This window comes from Macadamia integrifolia, chromosome 4, assembly GCF_013358625.1.
Source record: "Macadamia integrifolia cultivar HAES 741 chromosome 4, SCU_Mint_v3, whole genome shotgun sequence".
Lineage (NCBI taxonomy): Eukaryota > Viridiplantae > Streptophyta > Magnoliopsida > Proteales > Proteaceae > Macadamia > Macadamia integrifolia.
The window spans coordinates 35,395,541-35,413,656 of NC_056560.1; the positions used below are offsets into that span (position 1 = coordinate 35,395,541).

The following is an 18,116-nucleotide window of genomic DNA, read 5'->3' on the forward strand; positions in this document are numbered from 1 at the left end:
TTGACTGATCCATCCAATTCTATCTGGAGTTTCAAAAACCTCATTCAGGCTCTAATACAAAGACCCCATAGTAAAAATTTAAACCTCAAGAACAAGATGTGTATCTTATGTTCACATAAAAATATAATCTTTGAAATGCAAGTTCATATATTTGCTACAAAGTCAAGACTGAAATTGCCAAAATAGTGGCATTTCAACGAAGATATAGGATGAAGGGGAGGGGCAAAGAATAAGCATTTTCATAATAACAACTGATGGCTCCAGCTGATCCCATCACTACTGGTTGATCTAGACATCGCTTCAAGAAAGAATGAACAGAAGTAACACATACAGTTCTCCAACTTGATAGCACAGGGTTCAATTGCCGACAAAGATGACTTGGACTTCATTAAAGTTTAATTAAAGCAACAACAAACAAAATTTTGATGTTAGATAGCAAAGGAAGATAATGAAAAAGTTGAATAAATAAAAATTGGTACAACTCAGCCTTGTCCCAACTAAATAGGGTCGGCTACATAGATCCTTACCTTCCAATCATTTTTATTCAAAGTCATACTCGATACAAGCCCTAAGCTATGCATGTCTTTCCTCATCACTTCTCCTAGGGTCATTTTTAGGTCTGCCCTTGGCTCTTTTAGTTCCTTCAACCTAAATCAAATCACTCCTCTGCACTAGGGCATCCAAAGGCCTCCGTTGAACATAGCAAAAGAAGAAGGTTTCTGGAGGAAGTAAAGGCCAGCATCATACGAAAGGGAAGGTAGTCAAGTAGGAGAAGAGAGGCCTGTGCATGAAAAGAACAAGGACGCATCTTCATTTCCCACGTGTCTTCCACTTTTTGATTGGAAAGAGAGTTAATTGTGTGCCAGGAATGGAAGATCCAGCATCAGTTGACCGTAGTCTTGAAATGGCTACTGGATGCTGCTCATCTTTTGCCTTGTCACCTGTAAATGGTTTCACCTCAAATGAACCTCTAGTAAAACCTCTAGCAACCTGATGCATCAAAGTTTCAAGCGATCAGTAAGATGGTTATTCTATGCACTTCCATTAACAAGATCAATTTTCTTTTAGTTCTAGTTCTACCTTCATCTGTTGGATTACAGTCTACCTACTGGTGCTGAAGAAATTTTTCATGCATTCACAGTTTCATGACATTACTAAACACATGGTGTCACATGAACCATGGCAAGTCCTATCCCTAGTCATTGTTATATGAAAATATATTAAGGAAGTTCCATTTTACATGGGTCAGCTTTACCATAATTCCTCAATGAAGAAAGTAGTCTGTGGTTCAGACAATAACCAACATCCACACCTAGGGCACATTGTGGGAGGTTAAGATCCACTGTTTACTGGGTCCAAGGAGTTGCATAGACTGAACCACATTACATACCATACAATGAATTGATTCTTTTGGGTGGACAAACAAACCACAACACTGGATCGGAAATTCGCCAACATCTTAACAGAGGAACTTTTTTCACCAAAGACAATACAACCGACAATTGATTGGAAGGTTAGTCTTGAGTCTCCTACATACATGCACCTCAGGTCCTAATTATACGGACATAGACCATACTTACCACCTAAACTAAGATCAGATTTACCACAAGCTGTAATGAAAAAAAAAATTTGGGTTAAACATAAGTCTGTCACGCAAAAATGCATTAATTATCCACACTAATTATACATACAAGAAAGCAAATAAACAATTGTCACAGAATGTGCTTCTCGTGTAGATAAATTCTCTCACATAATAAATCTTGTAATGGGATTTAAATGAGAAAACGTTCATGTTTGACAGACCTTTAGTAAAATCCATACTTTGAGAGAACTACTCAAGACACCAAGTCTTGTTCTTTTCCCTGAAGTTAAGTAGTTACACATGTAACGGTCCACTCTTAGTATAAATTTTGGCCAGGACTTTGGGTTTTCAGGGTCTGCCTTCTGGTCCAATATTGCCTGATAGAGAACATGAGATGTTTGTTAAAAACCACAATATGCCAAGAATGCAACAAAAACAACCTTAAAAACCAACAGCAAGAAATTTCAATATTGCTGTAAAAGAAAAATACACAAAAAAACGTCAATAGAAAGAAGGGGGGAACAAAGAGAGATTTCCATTAAAAAAATAATAAAACTTCCAATAAATTCCTTCATTTCATCTCTTTAACGAAAAGTATAGAGAAGTGAACAAAAGATTCCCATAAAAACAAGAATAACTTACAAGCAACCGGCAAATTTCATGTTCGATTTTTGAAAAGGAAGTTTCCAAAGCCTCAATTCGCCCAGTGGCATGACAGCAAGTGCATGGTTCACTGATCATAAATGAAACACTGGGACGAACCTGTAGACAATTTGCACAACCAGTTCACTTACATTAAAGGCCTAAATAACAATGAGGATCCCAAGTTGCCCGAAATACTTGCATCGCATAACCCATTGAAAACTAAATCCATGCCCGTAGCCTGTAAGAATAATAGATATATTCACAACCAAGAGGAAGCATACCCTCTTTCTGGTTATTTCCATCAGTCCTTGCCTAGACAATTCAGAAACTCTCACTGTTGATCGGTCTCTCTCAACAGCTTTCTTCATTTCTTCATAGACCAACCTCTTGTTTGCTGGGAGAGAGACAATAAAAATCCGTCAAAAGGTGGTTTAAATGCTTCAAAAAGAAACCATGGTGTGCATGCTGTTTTCCTGATAATAATTTAAGGAAAAAAAAAGCAACAACAACAACATTACCAACAAAATACACACACAAACAATGAGTTCATTGATTACTACAATTAATGACAAGAGTCACCATGTACAAGTGTACAGAAAGGACACCTATGTCAGGAGCACAAATCCTTACTTGAAACTTATATCTGCTCCAAATCAAGGAGTTTAGCACATACCCACGTGTTTCAGAAGGAGAAATCTCTCTAAAACCATCCAGATGGTAATAACAATCTCATTGACAAATGAAAATCTTCCTAAATGTGCATATTTGCCTCAGAATCCCTAGGGATGGATTGGAGTCATCTAACATGAGTAAGTATTGACCAGATCAGACCAGGCTCAACCCAGTTCTTCAAGCTCATTGCTCCATAAACCAGCCTATTAGCCCATGTTTTTGTCCAACTCAATCCGTTGATTAGCCACTAACCAACAAATTTTGTAGTGTGTTAAAATGACGTTGCCAGGGAACTTTAGTTTGTCAGGGATATTTATTTGCTTGGAGTTACTAAAAATCATGTTAATTGAGGGATGTTGGAGTTGAAGAGCGATAGAGCTTGGTTAGGTGAATTTCCTAGCTCAATAGAAGCACCAGAGTTTTACATTGAATTGGACATTCCTGTCACAAATTAGAAGACCTAAAAGAGTGTAGTGATCAAAACTCTCTGTACAAAGATTCATTTTCTCAAAAATATAGTCTAGTATATACTGAAGTCAACTATTGAGAAATGTTAATCAAGTAGCAAGAGTGCCTTCACAGAGTTCCAAGTTGCCCTATTGCAGATCAACATAAAATCCTACATGATCCCCCCACCTCGCGTTTTTCCTGTAGAACTCCTACGCTATTTGAAAACAGAGAGTTCAAATTATTAATGGCTATAGATTTCTTGAGTGGGAAACTAAGAATTTAGTGATCAACCTCCAGGCGTAACCATGTCCCCCCACACAATCCTCCCTCCACCCCACTGAAAATAAAAAATCTCCAAAAATCTTTGCTAGCCAAGACTGAAGACAATTGTCAAATACCCATTCCAGACTTCCCGGTCTTGTCTGAATTACTATCATAACTATGAATCCTTCTCTTAATGTAGATGAACTCCTTGGTGGACCCAGAATACATTGCACAGATAGCATTTGCAAAAGGCACAGTGATAACAGTAGATAGTTCTATTAACCTCCTCTCCTTCTCCAAGCAGTCTTCTCTACATGAAAGGTAGTAAATACTCAATGGTGGAAAACAAGACCATGAATGACTTGTTTAATTTCAGAGGCATACACAGAAACTCACTGATGTAGATAAGTCAATTTGGGCTTATTTTATTACAAATAAGCCTTGGGTTGTGTTATGTATGTGTTAGGGCTTTGATCCCATGAGTTTTCTTTGAAATGGACCACTTTAATAGGCCTAAAATATGGGTAGAAGGTAGGAAAACGGGATTTTATTCATTAGTTTTTTCTTTGAAATGGACCACTTTAATAGGCCTAAAATATGGGTAGAAGGTAGGAAAACGGGATTTTATTCATTAGTTTAATTAGTTAATATTTAATTCAATAAAGGCCCATTAGACCATTAGTTGGTTGTAAAGTCCTATATGGACTATTAGTTAGTTAGTCTTACTCAATGTTGGAATCATAAAGTCAAGTCCTAGTCCTATTTTGAATTCCTAGTTGTAGTAGGAGTGTCTAGTCTTATTGGGAAACTAGCTATTTTGAATTCCTAGTTGTAGTAGGAGTGTCTAGTCTTATTGGGAAACTAGCTCCTAGTTGTAGTAGGAGTGTCTAGCCCTATTGGGAAACTAGCTCCTAGTATTAGTATGATTGTAAACTTCCCCTCTATAAATAGAGAGGCATATGTTCCATTATTGGACAAATTTGAATAAAAAAAAGTTTGGATTTATGAAAGAAAGTTTGCAACTAAATGCTTAGAGCAGCTGAGATAGCTGTGGGTGAGAAACCCAGACTGAGATAGCCACTTCCTTTATTCTCTTTCACCCTTCTCAACCCCCCATCTTTTTTATTCTTTTTTTTTTTTTTTTATTTGTTGTAATATTCAAGAAGTACAATTCAGATTTTGATAAAAGTCTCCAGAAATCAGAGCCGATCAGCAATCCTAGTGGGAATAGGAGAGAGATCGATCTCCTCTCTTTCTCTCATCTGTACTCTGTTCAGCCAGGTCTTCAATCAAGGTATTCTAGGCTTCATAAGGGTCCCATGATCCTTACCTAGTAACTGTTGGAAGCATTCAGCTGCTGTTCTTAAAGGTTCTTCTCAGTTTTCTCTCCTAGGTCAGAAAATCAATAAAGCTTGTAACTTCACAACCAGCTGTCAGAATCCTCTCAACTTTGGGGTTTTTGTACCCTCCCTACGGACTATCTACGCCCAAGAGTGCAACTCAATCGGACTCCTACAGCCCTGGCCGCACCTCTCTCTCTCCAGCTTTATAACAGGTCTTTCCCTCTCCTATTGGGTTAGGTTTTGGGCTGGTTTTGCTCATATATGGGTATTGTATCCTTGAGGGTTTATTTGATGGTATTATTTCTTTGTTTCTCACTCCTATTTGTATTGTTTGGGGTTATAAACTGCGGAGTTAGTTACTTGTAATCTACTCCTGCATTACTCACATAAATGGTTGAATCTTAAAAAGAAGACTATTAAGTACGTACAGCAATATGCAGTAATCTAATACAGTTGAGAAAGAGAGTTAAATGCTTTCAATTATTCCGGATCACAAAATGACCATGCAAGTGCAGAAGGTATGGGTGCCAATCTAATTTAAGTCATATGAGGAAAGATAATATGTATATATATATATATATTTATATTTATATTTATATCACAAGATGCATGTTACAACCACTTATCCCAAAAGCTTGCGCTGTTAAGTAAGGGGCCACAACAATGTATCAACACAAAAGAACAACCGCTCGCATGTGCAGGCCCCCACACACGCACACAATGCTCTGCATGTGACACCATCATGTGGCACCAAGGGGGCACAACAACACAACACATATCCCTCACACTTACCAGGGGTCGAACACTTGACCTCCTGGCTTTGATAGCATGTTACAATTGTTTTTCAGAAAAGCTCGAGCTGTTAAGTAAGGGCCCACAACAATGTATATCAACACACAAAAACAATGCTTATTCTAGAATAAAAATTGCGATCCATACAGTAACAGCCATGGTCAAACCGCCAAATAACTGTAACATTCCACAAAGACTTTTACTTACATTCGTCAACCATATCAATAAAATCTACCACAATAATGCCGCCAATGTCCCTGAGCCGTAACTCCCTTGCAATCTGCAAAATAGCTACTGCTTATTAAAAATTTCAATCAACAGGATAACAAAGCTCTCACAGAAAGGCGCTACAACTAGATGTCATGCTTAAAATCTTCTAATAAAAAGTTAACCTCATTCAATGCTTTCCTTCCTCTCTTCCTTGTGGTTCTTCTTTTTGAATAATATAACATCTAAATACCCTCCTACAACCATGGTTCTAATACTTGGATCGGATCAGTCAGTATCGGCCGGATAGGATCGGTATTGCCCTTGACCGATCCACGATCCTGACCTTTCTGATCCCAATACACAGATACGGTCCAAGGGTAAAAATGAAATAAAAACTGATTTTTATTAAAAAAATTAAGGGTAAATCTGCTCGATATAGGCCGATCGAGATCAATATCAGGCGGAATCGGCATTGACCAATCCCAAGACCAATCCTAAGTTTTAGAACCTTGCCTACAACCAATAACATAATGCATAACTAATATAGAATCCCAGATAATTCACGAAAATCTGAGCATGTAAGCAAGGTCCACAATTGCCATGACTTCAGGAAGGAATAGGATGCATGATCATTAATTTACTGCAGTAAATTTGTTTAGTTTGTAGACACAAGCATATACAAAGAGGCAGTTCATTCAATGTAGTTTTTGTTTACTTTTTGGCTAAATGTGCACTTGGAGTTGAAGAAACTGATGATCTATTGTTTTATCAATTTTTATACATAATCATTGAAGCAAATGGCTAAAATTTCTATGTTTAATTTATACAAATTGACAACATCATTGAAACTTTAAACAATATGAAAAAATTGAACATCAAACGCTTCTTACACTCAATCCAGCCTGAATGCATCATTGAAACTGTAGGAACAAGACTACTACCAAGTGATTTCACATTATACAGGTAACATTTTTTACAAAAGTTGATATGTAACCACTTCATCTGCTGCTGATAAAAAGTAACGTGGATTATCCCATATCAAGTAATCTGAGTGGTATAGGCATCATCTTTGTTCCTATTCTTAATTTCTTATACAACAACAACAACAACAACAACAAAAAACTCAGCCTTATCCCAACATAATGGGGTTGGCTGCATGGATCCATGCAAAACAAAGAGGAGAACAGAAAGTTAATGTTGATTTCTTATCCAAGCTTTAAAAAAATAATAAAAAATAAAAAATAAAATAAAATAATTAATTAAAAAAAAATCCTACGAAATACAGCTGATTATATTTTATTAAGTCTTAAGAGCTTACAAATATATGCAAAAATTAATGTTGAGACAGGCATTTCTAGCAAAATCAGATTTCAATAAGTTCACTTGTAATCTAACAGGTTTGCCTGAAGAGCTCACAAAGGTTTGGTATCAAACATACTTGTTTTGCAGCTGCAAGGTTGACTTCAAGAATAGCCTTCTCCTGAGAAGTCCCCCGACCAAGCATCCCATGTCCTCCATTTACATCAATAGAAACTAATGCCTCAGTTTGTTCAATTACTAAAGAACCTCCATTAGCAAGAGGGACCCTAAAAGATCAAAGAAATAATCAGAATCAAAACTATAACTAAACAATCATCAATGCATAGGGCAATACACATTGGGCACAATCAAGGCTTGAAAAGTTTCATCAGCAGCACCCACGGTCAATTACCAGTCCTCATTCTAGATTTCTTGTTTATTAATTTTGTAACATTGTGTAAATATTAATGCACACGGGCGTTGAACCACCCTATACCACTACTACGTGTCTGTGTGTGTGTAAAATGACTCAACTCAATCACAGATGTATATTTAAGAGGTGCAAAATAATTTCTTTTGGTGCCATTGCCTGTCAGCTTTATCGCAGTTGTTTGTTGTCGTTTCTTATCCTGTAGATATCTTTTTCCCTTTAGACTGTTTGCTTCGACACAAAATGCACAGAAATAAAATAAATTAGGGGAGATATCTTACTTTCCCAATATTATTTTACAGATTTTGGACACCATAACAGATGTGTGGGCCACTGCAAAACCATGTTCCCTCCTCTCCCATGAAGGAAAATCTATAATTAGATACTTCAAATTTTTTTTAACTTCCACTCATTTTACATCGAAGCAAAGGCACAATTAAAAATCATTTTTTACCCCCCCAATAAAAAAAGAGCACAATAATTTAGATTTTCCATGGTGGACTAAATAAATTTAAAATCAACAACTCTTTGGGCATCTTATTGGTTGATTCATAAGTATGAACTGGTATTCTCACCTTTTATTGAGGATACCATTGATCTCTTCTTCAACTCCGTATTCGTCAAAAATGGGATTTCTTTTATTGTATAGCTCCACTCGATCACAGAGATCAGGAGCTATATCTTGAAGGTAGGTGGTGACCTGAAATATAACAAAAAACAACCTAATCAGCATAGTTGAGCAATCTGCGGAGGACATCAAAAACATCCCCTGATACTTCCACAAAGTTAATGGCCAACCATGGTTCAAAATAATCACACACACACAATAAAATAAAAAAAAAAAAAAAAAAAAAAAAAAAGGAACTTATCTTTCTTAATATGGTAACTGGTTCACTAGTAAATATTTCAAAATCCAAAGTCTAAAGCATGAATTAGAAAAAAAAAAAAAAAAACCATACTTGTGGAGCGGACAAAGTAGAAGCAATAACCCTCTCCAACAAAAAACAATGTTGCTCAACATCTTCTGTTGAGCAACAAGCAAAAAACAATCAGGGCCAACTTCTATTGAATCATAAATCATCAGGTCTTTTCTCTCTTGCTCAACCCACACCTTCTTGGCCTTCTTTTTATCCATCGGGCTATCTACTTCACTTCTAATATTTCACTTTCCCCATGAACCAACTCACATAGAATCAACCATTACCCAACTATTGGCGCCCCATCCTATCACTAAATTTTTCAAACTCTGCCATCCAAAAAGAGTCTTCCACATTCTAAAACAAACAATGTGGAGAAAAAGATTAAATTTGCGTGCACCATCCAACCAAATCAACAATTGCAAAAGGAGATTGGTCCTCTATGCACATAATACATAGATTTGGGATAAACTTCGACAGAATAACCATCTCAAGAAGAAGAAGAAAAAGAAGACAGCAATCAACACAGGAAGTAGTGATGCAGTTGCACGATGAACTTAGGAAAAAAACAAAAAAAATCTTTTGATTTGATTTTCTTTTGTTTTAGAAATAATTTCTTTTTAAAATTAGCTAACTTCTAATTTTAGAATAGTTTCCATTAATTGTTTGATTTTTCCTTTATATTAGTCATGTAATGGATGAACTCAATGGTTAGATTTTTGGAATGAATTTGAGAATTTAGGTTTTAGTTGAACAATGGCTGCCGACCCTCTTTTCCTCCTTTTCTGATTTTCTTCCCTCTTCTGGTTTTTCTCTTATCTTCTTCTTCACTCTTTTGATCTCACTTTATTTCTTCTTCCTCATCCTCTTTTTTTTTTTTCCTTTATTTTCTGGGTTTCTCTTGTTATACCCTGTTTTGGGCGGTACTTCTAGCCCAGTTTTTGGCCATTGATCTCTCCTGATAGACTTCTGACCAGTCTGAGGTTTTAAAGGCCCATCCCTCTCATAGAAACGATCCACCTTGCACAACTTCAAGACAATCCTTGACTTCTAGTGGAAGATCTAGAACTTTAGATCTGGTTCTGTGCCTGCGCTGGATTGAGTTGTAGAACAAATTAGTTCTTGCTGGGAAATCTATCACTGCTGGTTGTCACATGCATCCAATAGGGCTTGAAGGTTCGATCCTTGTCCTAAGCTTGCAGGTTCAACAACCCTGTGGTGAAGGAGGTCTCTCCTTTGAAGGTCTACACTGGTTTGCCATTAGGTGTTCTATCGGGAGGAAGAAAAAAGGTTTTTGTTTATTGTTTTATGCATTTAACTTTTGGTTATTACAAGTAAGCCCTTGTTTTGTAAGGTTATATTCTATTACTCCCCCTTCTCTTGTGTAATTCTTAAACACCCCTCTCTTTCCAATTTCTATTTCAGTTTGTCCCCATTGTTTATTTTCCTCTCTTTTAAGCTCTTAAAATTGTTTCTGAAATTACAAGAATACCCCTCAACCATTACATTGAGATTCTTAGTCATTCTTGAGGGCCCTAAGTGATCCGATTTCAATCATTGGAATTCGGTTCCGCATCAAGTAGGTGTACTATGACCAGAAACAAGTATTCTCTCAGAATATTAGGGGCTGTCAAACTCCTTCTAGACATCCTCACACACCACCCCCCCACCCCCAAAAAAAACAATGTACTCACACACATGCTCACACAAACCCATGCATCGCACTTCACAAACCTGGAGCCAAATCACACGGCCACATCAACAAAACTTGAAAAACTAAGCTCCCAACCACCTTGAATGGGGGACTTGTCTTCTCTTACACTCTCCTCAACAAGATGTTGGGGGGAAGAGGGAGGTTGGTTACTTTTAGCCCATGCTGAAGAACTAATGTAGATGAGCTGCAAGGATAAGGAAGAAAGGGAATCAAAAGGATGAGGGGAAGAGAGACGTCATGGGGAAGAGGGAGAGGTAATAACCTCAATATTAACCAAATCAAACTAATTTACCCCATGCTGAAGAACTAATGTAGACAGTAGGATTGATGGTATCTACGGCCAGGTTTGGCTCTAATACCAAATTAACACCCAAATATGGGCTCAGAGAAGAGGCCCATTACATCAGTAAACCCAAAAAAAAAGAATCCCAAGGTCCATAGACCCAACCATGAGCCAAAATATAGTCTTCTTAAGCCTGAATTGACTAATTGGATAATCTTAAGAACCCAGAAAAAAAAGTAAAAAAAAAAAAACTGCTCTTTAATGGATCCATAACTATGAATGGACTAGCAACATAGTTATCACAACGCCTTAGTGCAAGGCGTTGAGGGGGTCCAAAAGCAAGGCGACCAAGGTGTCCAAGGACGCCTAGGCGACACCTTGTCAACTATGACTAGCAAGGAGAGATGCTTTGCTTTTTATCCCGAAACCAAGTGGGTCCCACTCCCACCTCATTAGGAGGTAACATATACCAATCAGGCTCTGTTTGGTTGCAAGGGAAAGAAGGGAAGAAAAGTGAAATCAAATCATTAGAAAAGTAAAAAAAAAATAAATAAATAAATCAATACCTCACATGATTGTGTAACGAACTCCCAAACATAACAAATTTGGTTATTAAACTTTAATTTGCAATCAAACTCCTTTGATTTGAGAAGTAAAATGGATTTTACATTTGAAATTTTTTTTTTACCAAATATGGTAAGAGTTTTAGGTAGGTTATACAACCACAATTACAAACCTTACATTTTTCTTTTCCAAAGGTGATTTCACTTCCCTTTACTTGCAACCAACAGAGCCTCAAGGAGGCATCAAACTGAGAATTTAAAGAACCTAACAGCACAATAAGAAAATGTCTATAATGTCATGGAGTTTTTCCAAATTTATTTTCACTTTTCCCGTTGCTTAATATAAGCCTTATAAAGCATTTTTACAAAGTCAACTGCCTAAGCCTCTTGAACCATGATAGTCTTTGCTCTCTCTTCTATTTGTTCTTATACAAAGGAGAAATTATTTGATGCTCACTTTTCTTAATGCTAAAAAAAAAAAGTGGGGGGGACTTTCTAAAGAATTTTCTCATAAAGTTCTGTCTTTTTCTTTAGTTCCTGGGGAGAGGTTCCACACACACATAAAAATTGATGAGTGCTCATTATCTAAAGAATATCCTCAAGACTTTGCATATTAATGTGAAGAGTCACATCATACCTCATGATATGTTCGAGGAGAATCAACAACCATGCTCTTAACCTGAAAACAAATCGCATTGAGAATAACACTAAGGGGACTAAAGAACTAAAAGAAACTAAAAAGGAAGCAAACTATAGAGAAAATATGTCAGTAATTAAGAAAGGCCCACCTTCTCATTAAAATAGTCCTGCACAATGGATAGAGTTTGTCCCATCGCCCTATGCAAAATAACAGGAACAGCCCCTTCCACACCTTCATCTGAAGCAAGAGCAGCAGACTTCGCATGTTCCGTTATATCTTTCCATGTGGAAAGCAAGCCCTCCAAATCCTTCTGTAATTCCTCCAAGGAACGACCACCAGCAACAGTTCTTACAGTCAAACCAAAGCCTGGTGGCTGCAAGGTCTTCGCGATGACTCTTAATCTTGTTCGCTCAATACCAGAAATTTTCTTTGAGATTCCAATTCTAGCACAACGTGTACTCAAAATCTGCAAACCAGGAGAAAGTGAAGATAAAGTACCATATCATGAATACCCCCCCCCCCCCAAACCCAAAAAAAAAATGAGAGCATAAAGAGAACTCATGTAGTTAACCTACCCAGAATCTGCTTCTCAGATTTGGATAAGCAGTCAGAGCAGGACCTTTTGTCCCCAATCCCTCTTTGACAACTTGTACTATCACTTTAGTCCCTTTGCGAACATGGGCCCATTTGTTTTCCTTTATGTAACCCTTCCCATCTTGGAAGGAATGGTGTGACAGCTGAGGATCATTGGTCCCTTCTGGTTCATTCGGAAGGAAGTCACAGGTAGCTTTGCCCTCTAGATTATGTCCATTTCCATCAAAGAAGTCCTCAGAATCAGACTCAACCCCACCATATTCCATCATGCTGCCATTAACATTCCCCTGAAGAACCTCTGAAGCATCAAAGTCATCCTCAACTTCATGTTCATCTAAATCATCATGAGTGAATGGTACCAGCCCATCCTGAAACTCAATTTCTGATAAATCATCAAGAACTCCAACATCACCATGTGAAGAAGGGTCGCTCTCTTTGACGTCAGAGAGCTCCTGCAGCTCACTAATCACAGAACCGTTAATTTGCTTCTCCTTTGTCCGATGGCGGAAAGGAGGGAACACGAATGGTTCCCTGTTCTGTTTGATATCCATAAGTGAAGGTCTGGAAATCCCAATATTTACAAAAGCACCACCCATATGGGGAACAAGTTTTGTAACTACTCCAAGATACACACTATCACACTGCACGTTGTGTTTAACTGGTTCCAATAATAACTCAACCAAATTCCCATTTTCCAAGACAGCAATCCTTTGCATAGTACATATAGAAGAGTTAATCAGAATAACAGTGTCAACAGACTCCTCAGTACAAATTGATTTACTTTCTTCTTCGGTTAGCAATTTTTCATCGTCCTGATAACCCTTATCAAGGAACTCCGGTTGGGTTAACATGATTGGATCATAAATCTCATTATACACCGAAGAACCCAACTCAGCTTTGAAATCAAGAGAGGAGAGAGACGATTGGAGCAGCCAGGGCTCCTCAACAGGCTGATCTCTTTCATAGATTATGTGGCCAGAATCCCATGCCTCAGTACTGGAATCAACTGTGTCATCCTTTCCAACAGAGTAAGACTCATCTTCGACTCTAAGGTCAACTGAGAAACTCTCAGTCCCTAATGCATCAATTTGAGGGTTTTCATATATTCCAAGTTCATCTGTCAAACCACTGGAAGCATTTAATGTTCAGCAACATAAGTAGGGGTGAAGTGACATAAGAAAAGACACCAATATGGAATTATTACCCCTAGATGAATCTGACGTCATGGATTGTACAGGAAAGCATGACTCCCAAATCCATGATCCCCATGACTGAACCTGATGCCTCTGAGTGCAAAACGTCATCCATGAATCCCTGACCACAATCTTTTCCTTTAGTTTAGAAGTTTGGGGCACTGATAAAGAAGTTTCAGGTCCAGGTCTCCAAATTAAATGAGAAGATGACCATTTATCTCCTTTTATGAAATAATTGTACTTGAAGTTCATCCCACAAGGTACCTGACCAAACAAACTGTTATCAAGCTGAATAAAAATTGTTCATATATGAACTAGACCAGATCATATGTGTATTAGTATTCTTTTTATTTATTGAAATGTGTATTAGTATACTGAAACAGGAAAACATGCGTGTACCAGAAATTGGATCTGATTACCTTAACTTCAGTCTTCCACAAGTTAGAATGTTCAGCAGGCGTCATGAGAACAGCCATCTCAGGCTCCCAATAACCTAAGGCAGTTGGATCTCCTGTTATATACAAAAGCTGTCCATCTTCTACATTAGCTTCTATGGTCCAAAGCACCTTGCATAGTTCCCGACAGGAAATGGAGAAGTTCCCTGACATATAGCATCTCCATTTTTATCAGCAGCAGGAAACAGATTAGAAAATTATAATGGGACATTAGACACATCAGATCTCATTTAGTAGAGATTACCAGATATAACTTTAATAGCATGAGTAGCCAGCAATAAATGGTGTAAACGAGAAAAAAGTGACAAAATACACCTTACTAGGCATGTCCATAGTTAGCAAATTCGGATTCGGGAATTATTCGGGCGGAGAATTATTTGGAATAATTCGATTGATTAATTTAAGGATTCGGTAAAAAAAGCAGTAAAAAAAGCTTATTGGGTTTTTTGTTTTTGTTTTTTTTTTTTTTTTTTTAAATACTGTTTAAGTGGACCGAATAATTCGGTTTAATTCGGATTCGGTCCGAATTATTCGCGTTTTATATTCACTTTTGAAAAAATCGCGAATTTTACCGAATTTTATTTTTAATTCAGATTCGGTCAGAATTTTTGATAAAATTCGCGAATTATTCGGCCGAATTGATAACACTGGGCATGTCCAGCATCAAAATTATTAAAATTGAAGCACCAAGTTATTACAGGAATTCCAAATTTTGCTTACAGTACGTGAAAACATGGACAGTTCAATACTACCTTTGCTGACAGACATTACGGGTGACCTAAAAAGACAATTTTGAATCCCCAAATGAAGAGTTATCTTGTATGGACTCCGCAATGGCATCTGGTGGCATGTGTACCTGCCTAAAATAAATAATGTATCAATACTCCAGGGGAAAAAAATGAAAACAATCATACCAGTCATGCCCTGGTATTAGCAAATCTGAAAACAGTATAAGCGTAAAATGAAATTGACATGTGTAGAATCTAACTTCCAGAATTTAGAAATAATAGCAATTCAAATTATACACTTGGGTTTTTTCATTATTCAGATTTAAATGCAATATAAGCAGGGGAGAAAAAGTAGCAGCACATAATTAGTGAGGATTCTAATTGTAAAATTGATATGAGTTTACTGTTATCTCAATCAGCATAAACTCCCATGTAATAACTAGTCAAGGGCTCTGATGTCAATCATGTTTAACCAAAGCCCGAAATTCTTTCTTCTTATATAAACCAAAAAATACATGAAAAAAAAAAAAAAAACGAAAAGAAGTTCCTAATAGACAAATCCATGGATAAGGTCAACATTTAATGGCTGCGCTCTATTGTGAAATCCATCCAGAAAATTACAAGGGGGGTGTTTCTAACAAATAGGAAACAATGTGGAGATCTTTGCTCCCACTGGAATAGGTCTCAGGCAATTTGAAGGTGCATCATATTAGAACTGCTTGAAAGTTTTCTTTTCTCCCTCCAGGCTATCTTCTTGAAGTAGAAGATGCTTTTAGCTTGCACTCATGGGTGTCTGGTCGCATAAAGTGGTTTCAATGCTTCAAGCAATTCAGACCACAGAATAGCAATAAAATTTGAAAATAGAAGACACTATCTCATGTGCCAATGTACTGGTTGCATTAATTGGTCAAATTAAGTAAACATAATATTTTCATGCTGGAAATCACTTTTATACAGTGAACCATAACCGGTTTGAAAATAAATTGTAATTAGTAATTTCCGGAAATCTTAAAGATAAACCCAGACTAGATATATATATATGTAATTCTATTGGATAATTGTATTAGAATTTCTTACAAAAATAAAACAAATTGCAATACAAAGCTTTTGCAGTAGAAACTACTATGATGTTGTAGTATTGATCCTTGGCTAAAATGAGACGGGGATAAACTTCAAATAGATGTTGAATCACCACCACAGCATCTGAAGAAGTTTCGATCAAAATTGAGGTTGAGTCACACTTGTAGTGCTGCCTTTAAGGTAATTGATGTCCTGTACTGCCAAGAGTTGTTCTGCATCTCTACCTCCAAGACAAAACAACCTTCCACGAGAAGATGAGACAGTTCTTCTAGTCCCTTCTAGGAGCAAAAAGCTACAGTACAGCAGTCCCCTCTAACATTACACAAGACTAAGAGAAAATAGAAGAAAGAGAAAGATTTGTATGGTTGCAAAGAGTAGAAATAGATGGAGTGTCAATGTGTGAAAATGTATGTCTCTGCAAGGTATTTGGTTGGGTTTATATATACCCAAAACCAACCCTCGCACCCTCTTGGATTCCCCAAGAGTAACCTCCAACTAATGGCAAGTTAATTGGAGAATAATGTCATAGTCCAAAAATTGAGAATTAATTCCAATCAATTCCTTAGCCCGCCTCTCCACTCATGATAATGGCCATGAATGAAATTAAGAACTCTTACAGGGTATTATTGACCATTTTCTAGCCCACCTCTCCATTCATGGTAGTGACTATGAATGGACTTTAGGGCACCCACATAATGACAGTGATCATTTACCTCAATTTGGCAATAAACTATTGCATGAATTAAGAATTAATTTCATAAATGAAATTAATCCCAATCAATTCTCTTTGCCCACCTCTCCACTCATGACAATGGTCATGAATGGAATTTAGGGCTCCCATAGGGTGTTATTGACCATTTTCCACTACCTTGACCCTAAGGGTCCACACCATTACTAGTCATAAAACACATGAAAGAAAAACCTCATTTTGAAACTTAATTATATTAAAATAAATATAAATTCTAACAAATTCCAACTTCCGATAAGAGAAATTGCAACCTACCGTCTGAAGACACTGCGAAAATTCCCAACAGACAAAATGAAGAACTAAACCAATCCCAGAGGGAGAAGGAAAAAATAAAAAAATCTAAAGAACACAATTTCCAAAGGAAAATTCAGTCCAACCCATTAAGAGCTTGAGGAATAAAAAGATTCAGTCTTTTCAAACGATCAATAACTCGCCGGGTGCGGGGAGGAAAAAAAATTGGGGAAAAAAACGTACGGCGATAGAATCCTTTCGGCGCCCAGAAACGAAAAGCGAGAGACACTTTGGCGGCCGAGCATTAAAGGCCGTAAACGTGCATCACAGACCCCCATTGGCATGGCTTGAAGCTCGGGCGAGTAGAGACTATCGAGCACAGAAGCCATGATAGTTGGCTCAAACTTCATTGCAGGGCATTACAAATGCAGAGAAAGAGTAACAAGAGGGAAAACTTCCTCATTTGAGAAATTTCTGGTTTAGGTAAATGAAGAGACTTCGAACTGTGGAGCTTCTTGCTCTGCTCTGCTCGGTCACTGAACAGTGGATTGGATTAGATAGAAAGATAGAACTTCCGAATTCTGGGTTTCTGACCGTCAAAGAAGATTCACGAAGTTAAGAGCGAGATGTACATGAATGTTAACTCTGGGCCTACGGTCCAGGGTCTAGATGGTTTGGGCCGGCAATGGTCCATCCCAGCCCAAATGTGTCACACACCCTGCCAGGTTTTTGTAGGGGTGGGCTGAACCAATTGAGAGTTTACATTTCCAGGTAAAGTTAAGGTCCCGAGTTTTCCTTCACCCATGACAAAGAGAGAATTGTTAGGATCGAACAAATCTCTTGAGAGGATTCGAATTGGAAATTTTCTCCAACGATTTTTTCCTCCAATCTTGTTTTATGATCACATATCAACTTATGGGGTTGATTCCGCATCGATTTCCTATGGGAATTGATGTGGGTTGATATGGTCTGGGGTTTCCTCATCTTGTAAACCGATTTATGGGGTTGAGTTCTTCTAGAATCGTAACAGCAAAATGGACGACCTGGTGCCAGACACATGCAACTCAATACTTGAGTGCATGATTGTGTGGGTAGGTGCACGATCTCAGGTTCGATTGGTTTGCTCAGATGGTTAGGGCGAATGTTGGTCTGTTGCCTACTACTTTCCATGTATGTCCATGCATGTGTATTAGTATTTTAACCAATATTGTGTAATTTCTCAATTTTGAGTAGGTTTACTATATGAAAAAAAAAAAAATCCAAGATGATTTTGATCAATCTAG

At 37.5% G+C, this 18,116-nt stretch overlaps 1 protein-coding gene across 3 annotated transcripts; it reads right to left on the minus strand.

Moving 5' to 3' along the window:
• Positions 1–361: 361 nt before the first annotated feature.
• LOC122076740 (ribonuclease E/G-like protein, chloroplastic) lies at positions 362–17,420 on the minus strand. Of its 3 annotated transcripts, none has more exons than XM_042642236.1 (14): positions 17,077–17,420; positions 14,799–14,902; positions 14,011–14,192; positions 13,603–13,855; positions 12,380–13,515; positions 11,953–12,270; positions 11,802–11,843; positions 8,263–8,387; positions 7,397–7,544; positions 5,956–6,028; positions 2,509–2,621; positions 2,225–2,344; positions 1,804–1,959; positions 362–990 (listed from the first exon to the last, which is right to left on the minus strand). In XM_042642236.1, the coding sequence occupies exons 1-14, from the start codon at positions 17,241–17,243 to the stop codon at positions 811–813; spliced, it is 3,117 nt and encodes a 1,038-aa protein (XP_042498170.1). In that variant the 5' UTR covers positions 17,244–17,420; the 3' UTR covers positions 362–810. The 3 variants fall into 3 exon arrangements, with proteins under 3 accessions (XP_042498170.1, XP_042498171.1, XP_042498172.1); XM_042642237.1 differs by having other exon boundaries at positions 14,799–14,906; XM_042642238.1 differs by lacking the exon at positions 17,077–17,420 and having other exon boundaries at positions 14,011–14,206; positions 14,799–14,906.
• Positions 17,421–18,116: the final 696 nt, after the last annotated feature.